Below are 19,095 nucleotides of genomic sequence, written 5' to 3' on the forward strand. Positions count from 1 at the left end.
ATGGAGACAGGTGAGGCTCAGTGTTAGTCAGCTTAGCCTACGTGTGAGGAGGGGACCTGGTGTGATTATCAAGGAGGAGGTGGAGGAAGAAGAGGAGGAGGAGGAAGAGAGTGTCAGAGGAATAAACTTGAGGTTATGCTCTGGCCTGCACACACATGTACATGTGTGCCTACACCCCACACACAGGTGAACATACACAGACACACACATACGGAAAAACAGAGAAAGAAAACTATCTGTTCATGTAATGTCAGAAGACATTATAATTATTGGAAAGCGGTGGGAGGAGTCGGCAAGGGAGCTGTTCGAGCTGAGGGGCACCAACTGAAGCAGACAGCCTCGCCCGGCTTTCCCTGTCTCCCCTGGGAACGGAGGATTAATGCTTCGGTTTCAGAGCAGTGATGTATGTGGCAGCCTCACATCTGCTGAGGTCCCTCGGTGACTGCACTGGAAAATGATCTCCAGGTCTTCACTGAACACACCTGGCAGGGACAGCGAAGGAAGCACAGAGCGTGGGTCCTTGGTGGGTTGTCAAGAGTCAGGCAAGCCTACGTTTGGATGATTACCACTGAGCTCAGGGAAAATGGTGCCTACTGGCCACAGTGCCTCAGGATGGGCTGAGCTGAGCACAGACCCTGTGCCACATCACTGGCTGTGCTAGAAGAAAAAGCCTTTTAGAGACTTTTTCCACCCCCCCCCCAATTTTACAGACAAAACCGAGGAGGTAGAGAGGCCTGTCTAGAGGCACAGTGCTAGTAACTAGTGCAGACGAGGAACGCAGACCACTCAGCTCTGAGACTCATAGCTTCCTGAAGAGCGTTTCCTCGAGTGGCCTGGAAGAGAGCCACTCCTTCACTGGTGGTCCCACTCAGTGTTCCTGAGGAGCAGACACGATGGCCTCAGTCTCACTCATGACCCCCAAGTAGAGGAATCGCCTTCCTTTGTGCCAGGAAACAGCTGCAAGAGAAACCTTTAAATTAGGTTTGCTCTGGGGCTGTGATAAGCTAGAGGGAGTTGGGGGGGGGGTGGCAAAGAGAAGCTAAAGAGATCTGTTAAGTGTGAAGGTTGGAACAGGCTGGGAAGCCCGAGTGTGTTGTGTTGGCACCCCCTTCTGGCTAATAAGGGCAGAGCTGCTGAAAATGGTTCTTAGCTTTTTACCTTTTCATCTTCCTGAGCCACCAATGCCAAGGGAATCCTGTGTATCTAGTGGCCCTTGGTGTAGTAACAGCTTCACCCTCCCACACACCCTTTGAAGGGGGAGCTCAAGGCTAACAAGATTGGTGTTTTTCTGTGCTAACTTTAGTGTCCTCCAACCTCAAGGCAGGAGGGAAGATCTTCCTTGCCACCTCCCCTGTTCCATCACCTCCTCCTGGTTCCTGGCAGCTAAGAGTGACAAGTGGAAGCTCTTGTCACACACTTCATTCTCAAGCTCAAGTACTGGGAACTGAGGTGTGCCTAGCACCTTATTTTCAAGGTCTCTGCAGAAAGTCAACTAACTGGTTTAGCAAGTCAGCCCATAAATATCTGGCCACTTGCTGTCATGCCAGACCCAGATGCTGGCAGAGCAGAGGTAGAGGCAGAGACAGTCCCCTGTGTCCCCTGTGTGACTGTCCTATGTGACACAGTGATTGGTAGCGTGAGCTTTGTAGTCAGATGAGCCCTGCAGAGAGTCCTGGCTCCACCGCTCATGTGCCACGCTTATTTACCCAGGGACAGTCTCTGTGAGCCTCAGTTTCTGCACCTGCCGGGAGAGATCATTGTACAACCCCTTAAGGTCGCTGGGAAGAGTCAGGCATGCAACATAGCATGGCCAGTGAATGGAGCTAAGTTTTTTGTTGTTGTTTTTTGTTGTTGTTATTATTGTTTTGTTTTTTTGAGACAGGGTTTCTGGGTTTCTCTGTGTAGCCCTAGCTGTCCTGGAACTCACTCTGTAGACCAGGCTGGCCTCAAACTCAGAAATTGGCCTTCTTCTGCCTCCCAAGTGCTGGAATTAAAGGAGTGTGCCACCACGTCTGGCTGGAGCTAAGTTTTAAAAGGTTGAGTCAGGGAGATACACAGAGAGGTGGCTGCAATCTGGTGTGATAACAAATATAATGGGGGGAGGAGAGAGGCCCCAGAGACTATTAACATGGCTCCCTTCTGCATCTCTTTTCCTGCAGGCTTACTTCTTTGATGCTCCAGAGATGGACCACCTCCCAGCAGCTATCACCGCTCCCAACCAGACAGTAGCAGCGGCCAAATCCAGCTAATGGGGAAAGCAGGTGGTGGCTTTTCATCTCAAGGGGTATGTCACAAATGGGAAGGTACATCAGTTCTGCATTACCATCAGGGACCAAAGGCTAGACCCTGAGCTTGTAGACCCTGGGGTAACAGGGGGTCCGTGCTCTGGTGATCACACCCACTTTCTCTATCCCCACTACATTGTCCAGTAGCACAGAAGGGTTTCTTCCATTTCCAATTTGTCCCAGTGATTTTTCTGCATTCTGTGACGTCTCGGACTGATCTCTGAAACCAGTGTTGCCCTCTCTTGAAGGACCCCTGGATTTCTCTGAAGGCTTCTGGATTTCTGTGCTTCATGTGCTCAGGGCCTTTGAAGTTATTCCTCTGTGAATGGTTAGCTGAGCGGGTTAGAGTGTGCACGAGAGAGATCCAGTTTCATAACTTATTCCTTGCCTCCTGTGCTACGTTCTTAGTACCTTTTTTTTGGCTGACAAGTTCTCATGTAGCCCAGGCTAGCCTCCAATTCACCGTGTACCCGAGGATGACCCTGATCTTGAACTCTTGTACTTACGTCATCCTCCTGCCTCTGGTTCTCAGATGCTAGAGTTATAGGTGGGTGTGTCTCATCATGTCCTGTATGCCTTCCTTTTCCCCCTTTCCCTGTGGGCGAGGATTGAACCTGAACCCAGCCTGTACAAGCTAAGCAAGTGCTTTCTCATACACCCATGATGACTTTGGTGCGGAGGGACACTTACTGATTCCGTTACAGTTCCTTGTGCCAAGCATAGCTGGGTCTGCACCTGGATTTTAGTTTTACAGGGCAGGACACATTGGTGGAGGGAAGTAAAGAAGGCCGAGAATGGACGTGCGGGGGGGTTTTTTGTCTGTTCTTGACTTGAGCATTTTGTTGAGCTTTTTCATGTTTAGTGACTTTTCTGTCCTGCACCACACTGCCTTATTCCAGTTGATGAAACAAGATGGAAAAGGTCCCAGTTTGTTTTTCACTCCCTATTGGAGAGCCAGAGATAAATGTGTTGTCAGTGCTGTTTACACTTTCTGAAGGGAATTAAAGCTTCAGTTGAGAGGAACATTTGAAAGATATCAAGAAGAAAAGATAAGGCTGTGAGTGGCACCCCCTAAGGCTATAAAGTGCAGTTCTGTTGTCTAGAATGCTCTTCGCTTCCCATAGTCATCAGCTTCCTGGTGACCCTGACACTCTGTCTACTATGTTCTTGTGCTCAGAGCACTAACTGTATGTCCATCTGCCTCTTTGTTAATATGTTCAGTCATTTAGCCATCCATCTGTCCCCTGTGTATCAGTGTGACTCCTGGTTAGACAAGGGGTGGATTTCTTCATCCACTGCACAGCCTGGTATACAGTGAGCACTCCGTAAGTGTTTGTATGGGAACTACACTTGAGCCCGTTGTGGGACAAGAGCCTTCACTCTGCTCTGTGAAGATTGACTGTCCTGTCTCCCAGGGCAGAGGGGCTGTGCACTCACCAGCCTGTTGGCCAGATAGAAGGAGAAGAAAGCTTATTCCTACCTGGTACTTACAAGGTGCATTTGAGCCAAAGGTAACTTATCTATAAAATAAAGATACTGCCCATATGAGAAGATTGTAGTCACTTTTAGAGACAAGTAGGCACTCAGGTAAAATGAAAGCCACTGTCCCACTGACAATGGCTGCTCATTTATATTGAACTGTGGTAGTCTTCTTGACTCTGCTTTGATACTTTAGTTCCCTTTTGTAAAACGTGGGCCGGGCGTGGTGGCACACGCCTTTAATCCCAGCACTAGGGAGGCAGAGGCAGGCGGATTTCTGAGTTCGAGGCCAGCCTGGTCTACAGAGTGAGTTCCAGGACAGCCAGGGCTACACAGAGAAACCCTGTCTCGAAAAAAACAAAAACAAACACAAAAACAAAAAAAAAACAAAATAAAATAAAATAAAAGGTGCCCTCTGTGACCTTGGGAACGTCTCCCTGGCTGACACTCTCCTTTCTTCTCAAGAATATGCAGTTCAAAGTCAGAGGACGGCCAGAGTAGGCTGGGCCTTCCTTCTCGTCTCCATGAATGGAGCCACAGCCAAGAGAGTACAGTTCCCTGCTCACAGCCTCCCGAGTTTGGTGGCAAACACACACCTATCACACCCTATCACAGAGCAGGCTCCCCAGCTCGTCTCTTCCCAGCCTTGTTCACCTGCTTGCATAGATGAGGAGGGTGACTGTGTAGTTGCTTGTGGTCACCTGCTGCTGAGAAGCAGAAACTGGGACTTGAACCCAGGACTCAGAGGGCCTCTTTGCTCATCCTCCCCAGTTTTTAGAGGTGTCATTCTTTCTACCTCTGAAACCTACGCACCACACTGCTGCCATTCAGACTTTTTGTTGTGCCCTCTTGTCTGGTCTAGAGAGCTGTACTCAGAGCGCCTGCTTCTTGACTATAGGTCTTGCTCACGGTGAGTGTGATCCTGTGTCTGTTGCTGCCTCCCCCCAATTTCTGTGGACTGGGGAATCTAGGCACAGTTTCCCAGGCTTCCTCTCTCAGGCCCTCTTACAAGGCTGTGGCTATTGCCAGCTAGAGCTGGGGCTCATGCCGAAGCCAGACTGGGGAAAGAACTTTATTCCTCGGATCATTGGTGGGGTTTTGCTCCTTGTGGCTGACGAGTGAGGGAGCTTGCCAAGCTATTGTCTGGGGGCCACTGTCAGCTCCTTGTCATCTAGGTCACTTCATATGATTGCATACTTCATCAAAGCCAGAAATGGACAAGGGGTCAATAAAAGTAGGTTAGCAAAATGGAAGTGGTTGTCCTATAGAGCACAGACCCGAATGTGCTTTATTCTGGTGGTTAGGAGCAAGTCATGGGTCTAGCACACACTGAAGTGGGGAGGGAGTTTTACAAGGGCATGAGACAGCCACCATTGAGTCCCTTTTCCATTCTTTACCCAGTGCAAGCCAGTGATGTGTGCTTTACATATCTGCGCATACTGTGGTCAATCCATACGATAATTATTGAAACTTAAGTTTTTGTGGAAATGTAAATAGAGGTTCTAGTATTTTCTTTTCACATCTTCAGTGGGTTCATGTAGCATGGACCTGCATCATGCCACTCATTCTGCCGATGAACTCCTCTGATGTTAATGGAGACGGCCTTGCAGGACAGGGCCTGCCCTTAGGCCAAAGTTCTTGGGAATGAGACAGAGTCTTATTTGACTTGGCCCCTGTAGCGGCAGGCCTGGGGCCTGGCTGGCATGAACAACAGCACAGGTGAGCAGTGCATGCTGGGAGGGTGAGCCAGCCTTTGTAGGGTGAGGGCTTACATAGATGAGGGCACACAGGGACGGCAGTTTCTACACAGAGTGCAGACCTTTACTGTCTCTCATACCCTCACTGGGGTGCTTCTATGGGACCTAGAAAGCCAGATCTGGCCTCTGTCCCAAGGAGCCTCGGACTGATGGGTTGGTCCTTACACCAGCCTTACAGGTGGTGTGAGAGTAGTTACTGAAGTAGGTTGTCAGCTGAGCCCTGTAGGGTGGTACAGGAGGAAGTGACAGAGGCTTCACAGGAGGTTCTGGTTTGAATTGGGTTCTGACAGTAAGTGCAAACAGCTACTTACTCAGTTCTGAAAGAGCTGTCCACCTCTCATGGCTTGGGGACGGACAATCATGGTTGTTCAGTGGAACACGGTGGTACCTCAGAGGCAAGCATCTCTAAGAAGAAGACACCGAGTCCAGCTAGAGAGGGACAGAGTGAACACAGGCAGCCACTGTCTGTCTCCTTGGCCTAGAATGACTAACATCATACTCATGAGGGCCCTGCTGACTGACCCCCGAGCAGGGACTTAAGGCTCTTTTTTTACATTTTAGTACAAAGGAGCCGCGCTTACTACTCCTGGTGCTATGACCCTCTGGATAGCTGGTGCAGGGTCTGGGAAGAGCTTTCCAATCTGATCTGCACAGAGCTGGCACTTCTGGGCTGTGCATCCAATCTGATCTGCACAGAGCTGGCACCTCTGGGCTGTGCACAGATCTGTGAGCTGGGGTGACTCCATTTAGGTGTCAAGTCTCCAAATGAGATAGTGATGAACAGCTTCTTGGCAGCCTCCCCAGCAGAGCATCCATCGCTTTGCCAATAAGAGGGGCTGCTCAGAGGCCTGGGCACCATGGATTTATGAGCTGGCTGTGCCTTCTACTGTAAGCCCTGGGCTCCCAGCTCTCACTGAAGAAAAATGGCTTTGAATCTCAACAGTAGCCTTCCCTGCATAAATCTGTGCATGGGCACAGCTCAGCCGAATGGGCTCTTGTGAGAACATTAACCTCTCCCCTCCCGGGAGCACTGGTCTCCTAGGGGAGCCTCTAATTATTGGTAGGCAGGAAGCTGCCCCTGAATAAGTTACTGAAGCAGGGAGCAGAGGGTCTGCATCTGTCCTTCCTTCCTTTCTTTCTTTCTTTCTTTCTTTCTTTCTTTCTTTCTTTCTTTCTTTCTTTCTTTCTTTCTTGTTTTTGTTTTTGTTTTTGTTTTGTTGAGACGGGGTTTCTCTGTGTAGCCCTGGCTGTCCTGGAACTCACTTTGTAGACCAGGCTGGCCTCGAACTCAGAAATCTGCCAGCCTCTGCCTCCCAAGTGCTGGGATCAAAGGCGTGCGCCACCACGCCCGGCATACCTGTCCTTTCTCGAGCAGTGCCTTATCTCCTGGGCTCAGTGCTGCTTTTCCTTTGTCAAGACCCTGGGAAGGTTCAGATGCTATGTGGGAAGGTCTGCTTTGGCTTGTGGGATTGTATGAAAGGCCATGTCCAGCCCGAGGCATCTCTCATAGACAGTAACAAGATCGAGTGCACAGAGGAGAGTAGCTAGCACTCAGTCAGACTGCACTGTGATGAGGGCTTTAATAAGAGGTGAGCAAAGGGTTTCTGGAGAGGCCTTTGTATGGAAAATCCTCCTGACTAGGCACGTGGCTTATGAGCTGTCATCCTTCTTGCCCATGCCATGAGCACTTTCTTCTTTTTATTCTTTTTGACCATGCATGCATGTGTGTAGGTATGTGTGTATGAATGTATGCATTTGTTCATGTGTGTGTGCATGTGTAAATGTGTGAGTGTGTGCGTGCGTGTGTGCATGTGAGTGTGTGTGTGTGTGTGTGTGTGTGTGTGTGTGTGATAGCACAGTGTGGGAGGCCAGAGGATATCCTAAAGGAGTTGCTTCTCTCCTTCTACCATGCAGGTTCTGGGAATTGAACATTGAACTGATAAAGACAACAAGTTTCTTTGTTCTCAGAGCCATCTTGCTGGTCCAAGAGTGCTTATTTCATAAGTTAAAAGTACAAACCATTTTCCCAGGTTTCTATACATTAGTTCTTTTATTATGAAATCAGCTTTGACATCACACTGCAAACTGTCTCCCTCCCATTTTTAAATAGATGGTGTGTATGTATGTGTGTGAATGTATGTGTGTGTGTGTTGGTATGTGTCTTTAACCCAAGCATTTAGAGGGTAGTGGCAGCCAGATATCTGCCAGTTCAAGGCCAGCCTGGTCTATGTAGCAAGTTCCATGCTAGCTAGAACTACATAGCAAGGCCCTCTCTTGAAAATAAATCACTATTTTATACTATTTTAACTAATTCCTTGAGAATGACTACATTTATAGAGTGTGCTTTGGTTGGATTCACCCTTCGATGCTTCCCTAGCCCTGCTCAGGTCTATTCTCCATGAATCTGCCATTATGTCCCCTAGCCTGCATGGTTTTACCCCCTCACCCCCACTCTATCCTGTCCTTTCCACATCAGACATGCTAGCAATGCTAGAAAATCCCTTCCCAGTCTCAGCTCTGTTCTCCATTCCCTCACGGAGGACTTGGGATGACTGAGAGGTTGAACAGGTAGATATGGTCCTCCGGCCTGACAGGACAGTTACTGTCTTGAAGTCAGAACAGTTGTAATTATCTGCACCCACAAGACCCTCATTAGGTTGGGCTGGCTAACATTCCCATGTGGAGAAGGGGTGGGACTCACAAGGCTCCACACTCCCAAAGAATATCTTAGCAACCAATAGTGGCTCACAGCAGAGTCCCCTTCCATGGTACAACTGGCTGTCTGCGGCCTACATTTCTGTGAGTAACCTGGTTAAAACCACTGGTTCACCCAACCAGAATTGGGGTGGAGTTCCTTCTTTTTTCATTTGTGGTGGTGTTGTTTTGCTTTTGTTGTTTTTCAAGACAGGATTTCTCTGTGTAGCCCCAGCTATCCTGGAACTCACTCTGTAGACCAGGCTGGCATCAAACTCAGAGATCTACCTCTGCCTCCCAAGTGCTGGGATTAAAGACATGCCCTACCACTCATATTCATATATATATATGTTACAGTGCTGGAGAAAGCTTAGCAGTTAAGAGCACTGGCTTCTACATTCTAACTTCATATCACATGCATCACACAGAGCAAAGCCCTTCTAAATTAAAGAGACCTCTGATTGCAACACTGCAGACCAGGCAGTGGTGATGTGAGTCGGATTTCAGCCTCTTTTGTGGTCTAGTCCAGTACAGACAACTGGACATGGCACTGCCCTGGGAAGTCCTCCATGGAGGTTTGTTCTCTTCATCTGAGAAGAAGGCAGTGCATTTGAAACACTCCCGGCTGCGTGCCCTCCTCTCCTAGGCAGCTGTCTTGAGCCCTCCTTTCCCTCTCTCACAGATCCCCAGCGAGGTGCCTCAACTTTGCTGCCTCCCAAGCTAAAGTGGTTCTCCAGGATACTAGTGGCCCAGAATGCTCCCCTGCTGTGACAAATGGTGTTGCCATTCACACTTGCCTCTGACTTCATACAAGGGCAGAGTCCTTGCTGTGTCCCATCTCAGTCATTTATAGTCTGAACTAAACAATGCTGTGTGAGTTTCTCTGTTCTGTCCAGTTCCTTCCACTGCTAGGCTATCTTTCTTGAGAGTTGAGACCATACCTAGCTTATTCATCGTTGTGCCTGTGGTCTGGGACAGGACCTAAGAAGCCAGACATGGTAGAACACACCTTTAATCCTAGCACTCAAGAGGCAGAGGCAGGTGGATCTTTGAGTTTGAGGTCAGCTTGGTCTAGAGTGAGTTCCAGGAAAGCCAAGGCTAACAAAACAAAAATTAGCCAGTCACCAGGCTTGATGGAGCAGGCTGTAATCCCAGTGACTCAGGTAGTGGAGGTAGGAGAAGTGCAGCTTCAAAGACAGCCTGGGCAACTGTGAAAAAGTGAGAGAAGTTAAAAAGGTATAGCTCAGTGCTGAGGACTTGCCTTATATACACAGTGCTCTAAAGTTAATCCCAGATGGAACGGAGGGGGCAGAGGAGAAGGAGACCCACCCCTCAGTCACTGTGAGGGTTCACCTTGGTTGTCAGCTTGGTGGGATTTAGAGTCATCTTGGAAACAAAATTCTGGGTATGCCTGAGCATCAATGGGTATGCCCCATAGCACACAGTACTGTTTGATAAGCTGGGGTCCTGGTCTGCATAAAAAGCAGACAGCAAGCTGAGTACCAGCACTCCTCTTTCCCAGCATCCTGCCTGAGGATGCAGTATAACCTGCTAAACCTCCTTTTGCCACCATCCCGGTCTTGCCAGGATGGACTGTAAGCTCTAGAACCATAAGCCAATATAAACCGTGCCTCCCTTAGGTTACACTGTCCAGTATTTTGTTACAGCAACAAGACAAAGAACTAAGGGTGGGGTGAGGATATAAGGGACTTTTGGGATAGCATTTGAATTATAAATGAAGAAAATATCTAATAAAAAAATTGAAAGAAAAAAAAAAGACAAAGAACTAAAACAGCCAGCCAGGCTGGAAATCCCAACACCAATACACATCCCTCCTCTGATTCTCCGCATTGTATCAGAGGGTAAGCACAACCCCAGGCTATCTCAGAACACACTCACCCACACCACACTCACCCACACCACACCACACTCACCCACACCACACCACACTCACCCACACCACACCACACTCACCCACACCACACCACACTCACCCACACCACACTCACCCACACCACACCACACTCACCCACACCACACCCACCCACACCACACCACACCACACTCACCCACACCATACCCACCCACACCACACCCACCCACACCACACCCACCCACACCACACTCACCCACACACCTTTTGAAAACCCAAGCTCCCTGGTTTGCCCTGATCTACCTTGATCTTGTGTCTTTCCTCATGCCCTTATGCTTAACCTCTTGTTTCAACTACCACAGTTACTTTTCCAGGCCTGTTTTGTGTCACTATTCTTGAGAAACACAAATAAATGTCTACTCCCCCAGAGAGGGAACCAACAATAGATCAAAGAGAGGGAACCAACAATAGATCAATAGACCAAGCAGGGCATGGTGGCCCACTCCTTTAATCCCAGCACTTGGGAGGCAGAGGCAGGCGGATTTCTGAGTTCGAGAGGCCAGCCTGGTCTACAAAGTGAGTTCCAGGACAGCCAGGGCTACACAGAGAAACCCTGTCTTGAAAAAACCGAAAAAAAAAAAAATGAAAGAAAGAAATACCTCCAAGGTGTACCTCTGCGAACTGCTGTGTTTGTTGGGTTTATTTATGGCAGTGTGGGTGAGGGGTTACTTACAGGAACAGAAACAACTTAGAGACAGCTGCTTCACCAGAAGCCCGCCCCAGCATGAGCAGTAGCTCAAAACAGCTGGAAACCTGGAGCTCAGGCACAACTTGGCAGGCAGCCAGGCAGGTTGGAAAGTGTGTCTTCCAGGCAGCTCAGCTGCTCTGAGAGTGTTTCTCAACAGTCCCAAGGCCTTCTGTCAACTTGGGGAGGGAGGAGATAGAAAATCTGGTCAGTTTCAGGAATTTCCTGAAGCTTTGGAGTTGTTTACTTGTGTCTTCACGGGGCTTCCCTGCCTGAGGGGATGTTTCATCTCCATTTAGAACATCTGAGTCTAAGGAGCTTCCCTCCAACAAGTTCCCAGATCTTTTTCTTTGTGTTTGTGTGTATGTATGTTCACATGTGTGTGTGGGGGGGGGGAGGTGTTTGTACACATGTATAGGCATGCAGAGGCCAGGGGCTGAAATCCAGTGTCTTCTATCATTTTCCACCTCATTTCCTGAGGCCAGGTCTCTTGCTGAATCTGGAGTTCACTGATTTGACTAGTTCACCTAGCTGGCTTGCCTGGGGTTTATCCTTTATTTCTTCCTTCTGGGCTCTGGGGTTACAAGCAAGGTCACCACGTCCTCTTGTCTTTTATGTAGGTTCTGGAGATCTAAAGGCCAGTCCTCAGGGTTGTGTGACAACAACTTTATCCACTGGGCCATCTCCCTAGTCTCACATCTTTTTAAGTCCCTCCATATCTTATCATACCTCCCCACCTTAATAGAATGGTGCCACACGGAAGTGGGTGGAAGAGGGGTGAACAAATCTTGGGGGTCCAGGTTGGAGAAGGTCAGCTGTGTTTCCAGGAAAGTAGAAGAAAGGCTTAGGCATTGCTGTACCCTAGTGTTCTGCCTGGAGGTTAAGTAAGTTCAGGGTCTGTGGCTTGGGGGTGGCAGGCAGCCCTGATACTGAAATTGAGGTTCTTTCTGCTTCTTCGCCCAGGGAGCTTTGTCTTGAACCTCACTTTTTGTTTTTGTTTTTGTTGTGTTTTTCAGCTCTCTAACGGATGGGGAGTTATGGCTCTTCTGGACACAGCATCCACTACTGGAATGCAGAATGGCCAGCATCAGCAGGAAACAGATTGTCCTGGCACAGAAACCCCATCACCCATTTATCAGGAATGAAGTGTTGGTCTGGGGGTATCAGGCACGTGATAGAACACTTGCCTCGCATGTGTGGGGCCCTGAAAGTAAAGGGCCGTGATGATGCTTCGTGTGTGTCCTTCAGCTCATTCTTCCTGCACGCTGATCATTACTGTGACTAAACCAACTGGGGATGAAAGGTGGGGGAGGGGGGCAGGCAAGGGGAGGGGCTAGGTGAGGGTCACTCAATCTAGGAGTTGGTGGCCAGTCTGGGCAATATGGTAAGACCTGGACGCCCAGTTAATCTCCTAATCCCTTAACAGTGTATACACAGGACACACTTCATACCTGGGGAAACCCTCACAGAAATAAACACTTAGGGGCTGGAGAGGTGGCTCAAAAGTTAAGAGCACTGACTGCTCTTCCAGAGGTCTTGAGTTCAATTCTCAGCAACCACATGGTGGCTCACAACCATCTGAAATGGGATCTGATGCCCTCTTCTGATGTGTCTCAAAACAGTGACAGTGTGCTCACATACATAAAAGAAAGAAAGAAATCTTTTAAAAAGAAATAAACACCTAGACATAAGTTGGGAGGTGGTGGCACACACCTTTAATCCCAGCACTCGGGAGGCAGAGGCAGGCGATTTCTGAGTTTGAGGCCAGCCTGGTCTACAAAGTGAGTTCCAGGACAGCCAGGGCAACGCAGAGAAACCCTGTCTCGAAAAACAAACAAACAAACAAACAAAAAACAAAAAAAAAACCTGTCTCAAAAAAACAAAAACAAAAAAACAAACAAACAAAAAATGTTTTTGAGTTTTTCTGTGTATGAATGGATCTTGCCTACAGGTATGTCTGTACACCATGTGTGTGCCTGGTGCCCTCAGAGGTCAGAAGAGGGTGTTGGAGCCCCTGGAACTGGAGTTGCAAAGCAGTTGTGAGCATGTATGTAGGTGCTGGCAATTAAACCCAGGTCCTCTGGAAAAGTAGCCAGCGCTCTTAACCCCTAAGCATCTTTCCAACCCCCAGTTTCAGTTCCTTAGGCCTCTGCCCAAGAACAACTTATAAACAGAGGATTACTAACCAGTTCTTCCAGGTGTACTGGTTGAATATTCATGAGGATGGGGAGTGGCTAAACCTGAAGCTTGAATACCAGACAGAAGCATCTAGCACAGTGCCTGGCTCTACTCACTTAGTGGGTGCTGGTGGATTGATTGAGCAAAGTGGTATAGACAACAAGGTTTTCAAGGACCTGGACCAGCAGGCTGTTGTTCAGTGACAGGCTCCTGAGAGGGAGGACCAGGGAATCAGACAGTGAAGGGACAGGAAAGTTCAGGTCTTGCATAAGGTATGTCTTATGCCCAGCAAGTTCAATAAGAAGTACAGCACCTTATCTACAGTTTTGAGGGTCGGGGAGGATGGGACAGAGTCAGCCGAAAGCTATCATACAGTGAGATGAAGTCAGCAGGCAGGCAGGCAGGCAAGCAGTGTTACATCATGGACGGAGCACAGTGGCCTTGGGACTAGTAACTCTGGTCTCTTAATGGAAAAAAGCCGGGTTCCCAGGAACCAAACTCTATTTCCTTCAAGGCCCTATCCCCAGTCCCAGACTGGAGTTTGTCAAGTCTGCCCCTGGACAAGGACACAGATCTACTTCTATTTGTCCTTCCCTCAGGGCCTCTGAGAAAGCCTTGGTAGCAGCCTGGCTCCCTTAGTCTTCTGAATTTGTTGTGCTATCTGAGAGGGTAGTGTGTTATTTTATGCCCTTCATCAAATCCAGAGTTAAAACATCAGTGTTGTATTTCTTGCTCATATTACAAATTCATCCCGAGTCAATGGGGGGATGGTTCACTCCATCGCTCAGGTACTGAGGCAGGGGTATAGCTGGTTCTAAAACCTTGTGGTCACTGTGTCAGAGCAGATCTCGGGGCATCTCACAGTGCAACGAGATTTGCTGGCTGTAAAGGATGCATGGCACTTCTGCTCACAAGAGCTCATATGGCCCTGCTGACAGGTCATTTGAAAGATGGTTGACTGCTCAGGACTCAGTTTCTTTCTTTTTTTGGTTTGGTTTGGTTTGGGGGCTTTTTGTTTGTTTGGTTTGGTTTTTCGAGACAGGGTTTCTCTGTGTAGCCCTGGCTGTCCTGGAACTCACTCTGTAGACCAGGCTGGCCTCGAACTCAGAAATCAGCCTGCCTCTGTCTCCCAAGTGCTGGGATTAAAGGTGTGCGCCACCAGGCCTGGCAGTTTCTTTCTTTTTATTTTTACTTTAAAGGTTTATTTATTTTTATGAGTATACTGTAGCTGTCATCAGACACACCAGAAGAGGGCATCGAATCTTATTACAGATGGTCGTGAGCCACCACGCGGTTGCTGGGAGTTGAACTCTGGGCCTCTGGAAGATCAGTCAGTGCTCTTAACCGCTGAGCCATCTCTCCAGCCCCCTGGACTCAGTTTCAATACATTGGTGGGAATAGACCGTATTCAGTAGTGTGCTCCTTTACAGCTGCGTCACTCACGCTGAGGCTGAGCGACTTGTTCAAATTCTTGCTATTTACAGGGCTCTGGGGTCTTTCTCCCGCATCTGCTTCACCCCATAGCCTTCACCTATGGCCTTGTATACTCTCGAGCGTCCAGATGGAAAGCTTTGGTGCAGCCTCTTTCTCACAGTCCTGCAGTTGGGTATGCTCTTGACCTGTGGGTTTCATTTGGCCATCTGTGTCATAGGCTTAGATCTACCTTTGTAGGAAACCTGTGCAGTGTTGGAAAGAGTGAAAATCTGTATTCGCCTGGATCACGGCGTTCCTCATCCTACATGGGCTTCCCCATGGTTCTCTCAACCTCGGTTTCTCCAGAGTTCTGACCGCTGTGGAGCGCATGGTCCCAAGGAGTCCAGCCTGTCCGGGGGAAGAGGGAGGAGCCTGAGCTTGCCTACCAATGGACTGAACTTTTCCAAGTCTTTGCCAAGGCCTGGGATTGGCTCTTTAGAACAGTGGCCTGCTCTTATCCTGAGACATGTGTCCGTTTCAAATTCCTTTTCTTGTCCCATTTACTAAATGTGTCTGTGCAAGAGATGTTGGCCAGCACTCTGGAGGCAGAGGCAGGCGGATTTCTGAGTTCGAGGCCAGCCTGCTCTACAGAGTGAGCTCCAGGACAGCCAGGGCTATACAGAGAAACCCTGTTTTGGGAAAAAAAAAAAAAAGAGAGATGTTGAATGTCCAAAGAGCTGTCTTTCAAAGTAAACATCTCTTATTTTCCTCCTGCAAAGGCTAATTTCATTCTGTTAAGAGCTTATAGCCTGGGCTGGAGAGATGGTTAAGAGCACTGACTGCTCTTCAAGAGGACCCAGGTTCAATTCCCAGGGCCAAATGGCAGCTCACAACTGACTGTAACTAGTTCTAGGGGGTGCTGGGAAAAACCACACATATAGTATCAACTGTCTTACCAGTGTTCTCAGTTGTTAACCGCTGTGCAGGCAAGCAGGATATGTAAATGCCATTTCCTTGTCTGTGCCCAAAGAAAAGGCTAGATGCTTGGTAAAGGTCATTTAGCCCTGACCTCAATGCCAACTGGACAAGAAAGGACTGTGACATTTTACATAATAAAGAGCTGGGCTGCTGTAGCTGGGCTGGAGCTAGGGAAGGACTGGGGAGTAGACAGAAGGGAGACAGGATGGAGCAGGGAGTGGAACAGTGAGAGCCATGGGACTGCAGAGAAACCTGCCTAAGTAGATAGATGGGCTAGCTGAGAGACTGCACCAGCAAAAAGGCCAACAGCCGTAGACTGTCATTATTAGCACCTCAGGTGGGACCCTGGAAGGCCACAATAAGAGGTCTGCCACCCTCATACATGTAGGCAAAACACCACTTTACATAAAATGTAAATAAGTTAGTAAATGAATAAATACAGTAAGAGCCTTCTCTCTGGGAAGGACTGAGCCTGGAGCTAACCAAATGGGCAGAATGAATTATTTGCCACCCCAAGCCCATTTATTTTACTAGGTATAAAATATAAAAATCTATACAATTGACTTTGAAATGAATGATTCAGAAATTTTTTTTTAATATTTAAAAAACATTAGAGCAATTTTAAAACAAAGGGACATCCCCGTATTTCTGTGTATGGTTGGATGGCTTAACCTGCGGGTCAAGGGTGGCCAGGAGCTCTGCTATCCAGTCGTTAGAGCTTCTTTGCCTAACTTCTCTGTTGGCCACTTTTACTTATTTTTAATACAGTCTTCTCTAAAGATTAGTTATTTAAAATATTTATTTATAGATTTTTTTCCTGCAAGTACGTCTGTGTACCATGTGTGTACAGTGCCCTTAGAGGCCAGAAGAGGGCGCTGGATACCCCGTAGCTGGAGTTACTGTAGGTCTTGAGCCACTGTATTTCCATAGCAGCTGGGACTCAAACCCTGGTCCTCTAGAAGAGCAGCCAGTGCTTGTCGCCACTGAGCCGTCCCTCGGCCCTCTCTTAGTCACTTTGGTTTTTGTTTTTTGTTTTTTCTATTAGTTACTTTTATATCTTTGGTTTCAACCTGTCCTTTAATGGTTGACAGTCTCCTGCCAGTCACTTTTTAAAAATCCTTTTTTCTTCTATATTTTTTATGACCAAAACCCCTTTTGCTGTTGTATTTTTTAGCCCTTGAATTCCTTCTAGTTCAACTCCCATTTGTGATTTTTTTAAATTTTGACTTTTTTTGTAAATTCTATAATTACCGAGTTATAATTACACACAGCAGTATTGATTCATTTACATCACATCTTATTCTGTTTTGTGTGTGTGTGTGTGTGTGTGTGTGGGGGGTTATAGTTTTGTGTGTCTCGGCAACATTTTCTGAATTCCTGTTTAGTTTTCACTGGCAGGAAAAGAGGAGGTGACATAGCAGCTCCTGAGTGACTGGGGAGTCAGTTACAACATGGTTACCCAACCAAGAGCCTGTAACATCCTATAATGTACCAGATAATTTCTGAGCAAAACCACAGCTTACAAATGGTCTCATCATTGGCAAGGAACCTGGAGATCACACAGGGACTGCGGGTGGTGTGGGTGCTTGTGGTCATTTCGACTGCTTCAGGGGACTAAGTCCTCAGGTTCTGCCTGATAGCTGTGGTGAGTGGGCAGTGTCCCCTTCATCTCCCTCTGCAGCCTGGCCTGGCCCTGGGCTCACTGGGCGTGTACTGGGCAATAACTCTCCCACTTGCTCGTGCCATCTGTTCTTTGCCTGCTGTGCTCTTTCAGCCTTTCCACACTTTGGTCAGTTTTCTACATTACACATTTCTTTGAACTAGATATCAAAAGTCGTTCCAGATGGACATTCTCTGATATACTTAATTTCTTTTGTCTTCCTCATTATTTTGTTCATTAAATAAGCATTCTTGGGCTTCTGTTAATTCGACAAGCGCTCTGGAAACAATAACCAGTGAGACAGAGTCAGACAAAAAGGGTAAACATCTTTCAAAAGATGACTTAAGACTATAAAGAGTAGGGCACCCTGTCCAGGCCTGGAATGCTAGCACCAGGGTAAGCTGAGGCCAATCTGGATTAACGGCAAGACTCAGCCTCAAAAGTCCAAGCAAAGCAAAGCAATGTGAGAAATCGTATAAAAAAATAAACTATCCTGACCCTGAAGACTTCATCCTTCCTGTGTAGATTAACCGCGGAGGTGAAGGCAGGTTCCTTCGGACTGCTGTGGTTGCTTTAAATACCGGTTTCCTTCAAGCTCAGTGGCTCATTTTCCCACAGTTGTGACCCTCTTCCTGTGGTCCAATATGACCCTAGTCTCCAGCCACACCCTGAATCCTGGCAGATGAATGGAGGGAGGGATTAAAAGGTGAAGACTGACGCCAAACTGGGGTAGTGAATGAATTTTATCCCAGCAGAGGCAGAGACAGGCCCATCTCTGTGAGTTCAAGGCCAGCCAGGTCTACAAAGTGAGTTTCAGCTCAGCCAGGGCTACCAGAAACCGCGCCCCCCACCCAAACAAAAACAAACAAAAGAGGAGACCAAGTACTGACTCACTTAGGTCCATGTCGGAGAAGCTGCCGTACCGCAGTCGGAGAGGGGGATCTGAGCAGTGAGACGCTGTGTGTACGTGTAATGTTTGTGTGTGTGTGCACGCGTGTGCGTGCGCTATATAAGCACTTTGGTTATAGCACTGGCCTGAGCTCAATCACTAGACACACACACAAGCATAGGCGGATGGGTATAGGTTCCCTATATCAGCCACTTATAATTGGGATTCTACAGTTGAAAAAAGTTGGAGGATACTGAAGTGGGCATCTGGTAGTCTACCGCAGAAACTAACCCCTGATTTCCTGGAACCTGAGGTGTACTACAGAATCTTATTTATACTGATTTAAAAATATTTATTTGTAAAGCTATTTATCAGCCACCTTTTCCAACCTTCCTCCCCTACTGGATCCACCATCATTGTAAGTAGCGAGTCAGTCTAGAGGTGGAGAATTCGGAGGTTCACAGTTTAACTCACTACTGATTCTATGGCGAGTAGTCTGATCCATTCGGGTTAATCCTAATAATTTAATGGCAGGGTTGGGAATAGTTGAAATTAGGAGCATTGCTTAAGGGAAGTAGGTCTCTGAGTTTTTCCTTAAAGGTGCATCTTGTTCTTAGGCTATCTTTTTTTTTTTTTTTTCTTGAGACATCGTTTCTCTGTGTAGCCCTGGATGTCCTGGAACTCACTTTGTAGACCTGGCTGGCCTCGAACTCAGAAATCCACCTGCCTCTGCCTCCCAAGTACTGGGATTAAAGGTGTGAGCCAGCACCGCCTGGCTGTTCCTATGCTGTCTTTCTGCTTCCCCAGCTTTCTTCCCACTCCATGCCCCAAGCCCCACAATGCTTTATTTCACCAAGCCTAAAAGCATGGAGTCAGCTGACCATGGACCAAGGCTTCTGCAACCATGCATCCAAACAAATGCTCTCTCCCTTAAATATTTTTCTCACTCACAGTAAATCGATTCATTAAAAGTTTCCTCAGCTGGGTGTGGTGGCGCACCCCTTTAATCCCAGTACTTGGGAGGCAGAGGCAGGTGGATTTCTGAGTTCGAGGCCAGCCAGGTCTACAAAGTGAGTTCCAGGACAGCCAGGGCTATACAGAGAAACCCTGTCTCGAAACAAACAAAAAAACCAAACAAACAAAA

The 19,095-nt window shown here is 47.9% G+C and overlaps 1 protein-coding gene across 1 annotated transcript in view; it reads left to right on the top strand.

The window, feature by feature from the left end:
• Positions 1 to 12,065, top strand: part of Yipf1 (Yip1 domain family member 1) — a 45,469-nt gene extending 33,404 nt beyond the window's left edge. Inside the window, exons 9-10 of the mRNA XM_021161189.2 lie at positions 2,160 to 2,284; positions 11,850 to 12,065. Coding sequence (XP_021016848.1) covers positions 2,160 to 2,249 — 90 coding nt within the window. The 3' untranslated portion in view covers positions 2,250 to 2,284; positions 11,850 to 12,065. The remainder of the gene's footprint in view (positions 1 to 2,159; positions 2,285 to 11,849) is intronic.
• The last annotated feature ends 7,030 nt before the right edge of the window (positions 12,066 to 19,095 follow it).

The sequence above is a fragment of the Mus caroli genome, chromosome 4, assembly GCF_900094665.2.
Source record: "Mus caroli chromosome 4, CAROLI_EIJ_v1.1, whole genome shotgun sequence".
NCBI classification, from domain to species: domain Eukaryota; kingdom Metazoa; phylum Chordata; class Mammalia; order Rodentia; family Muridae; genus Mus; species Mus caroli.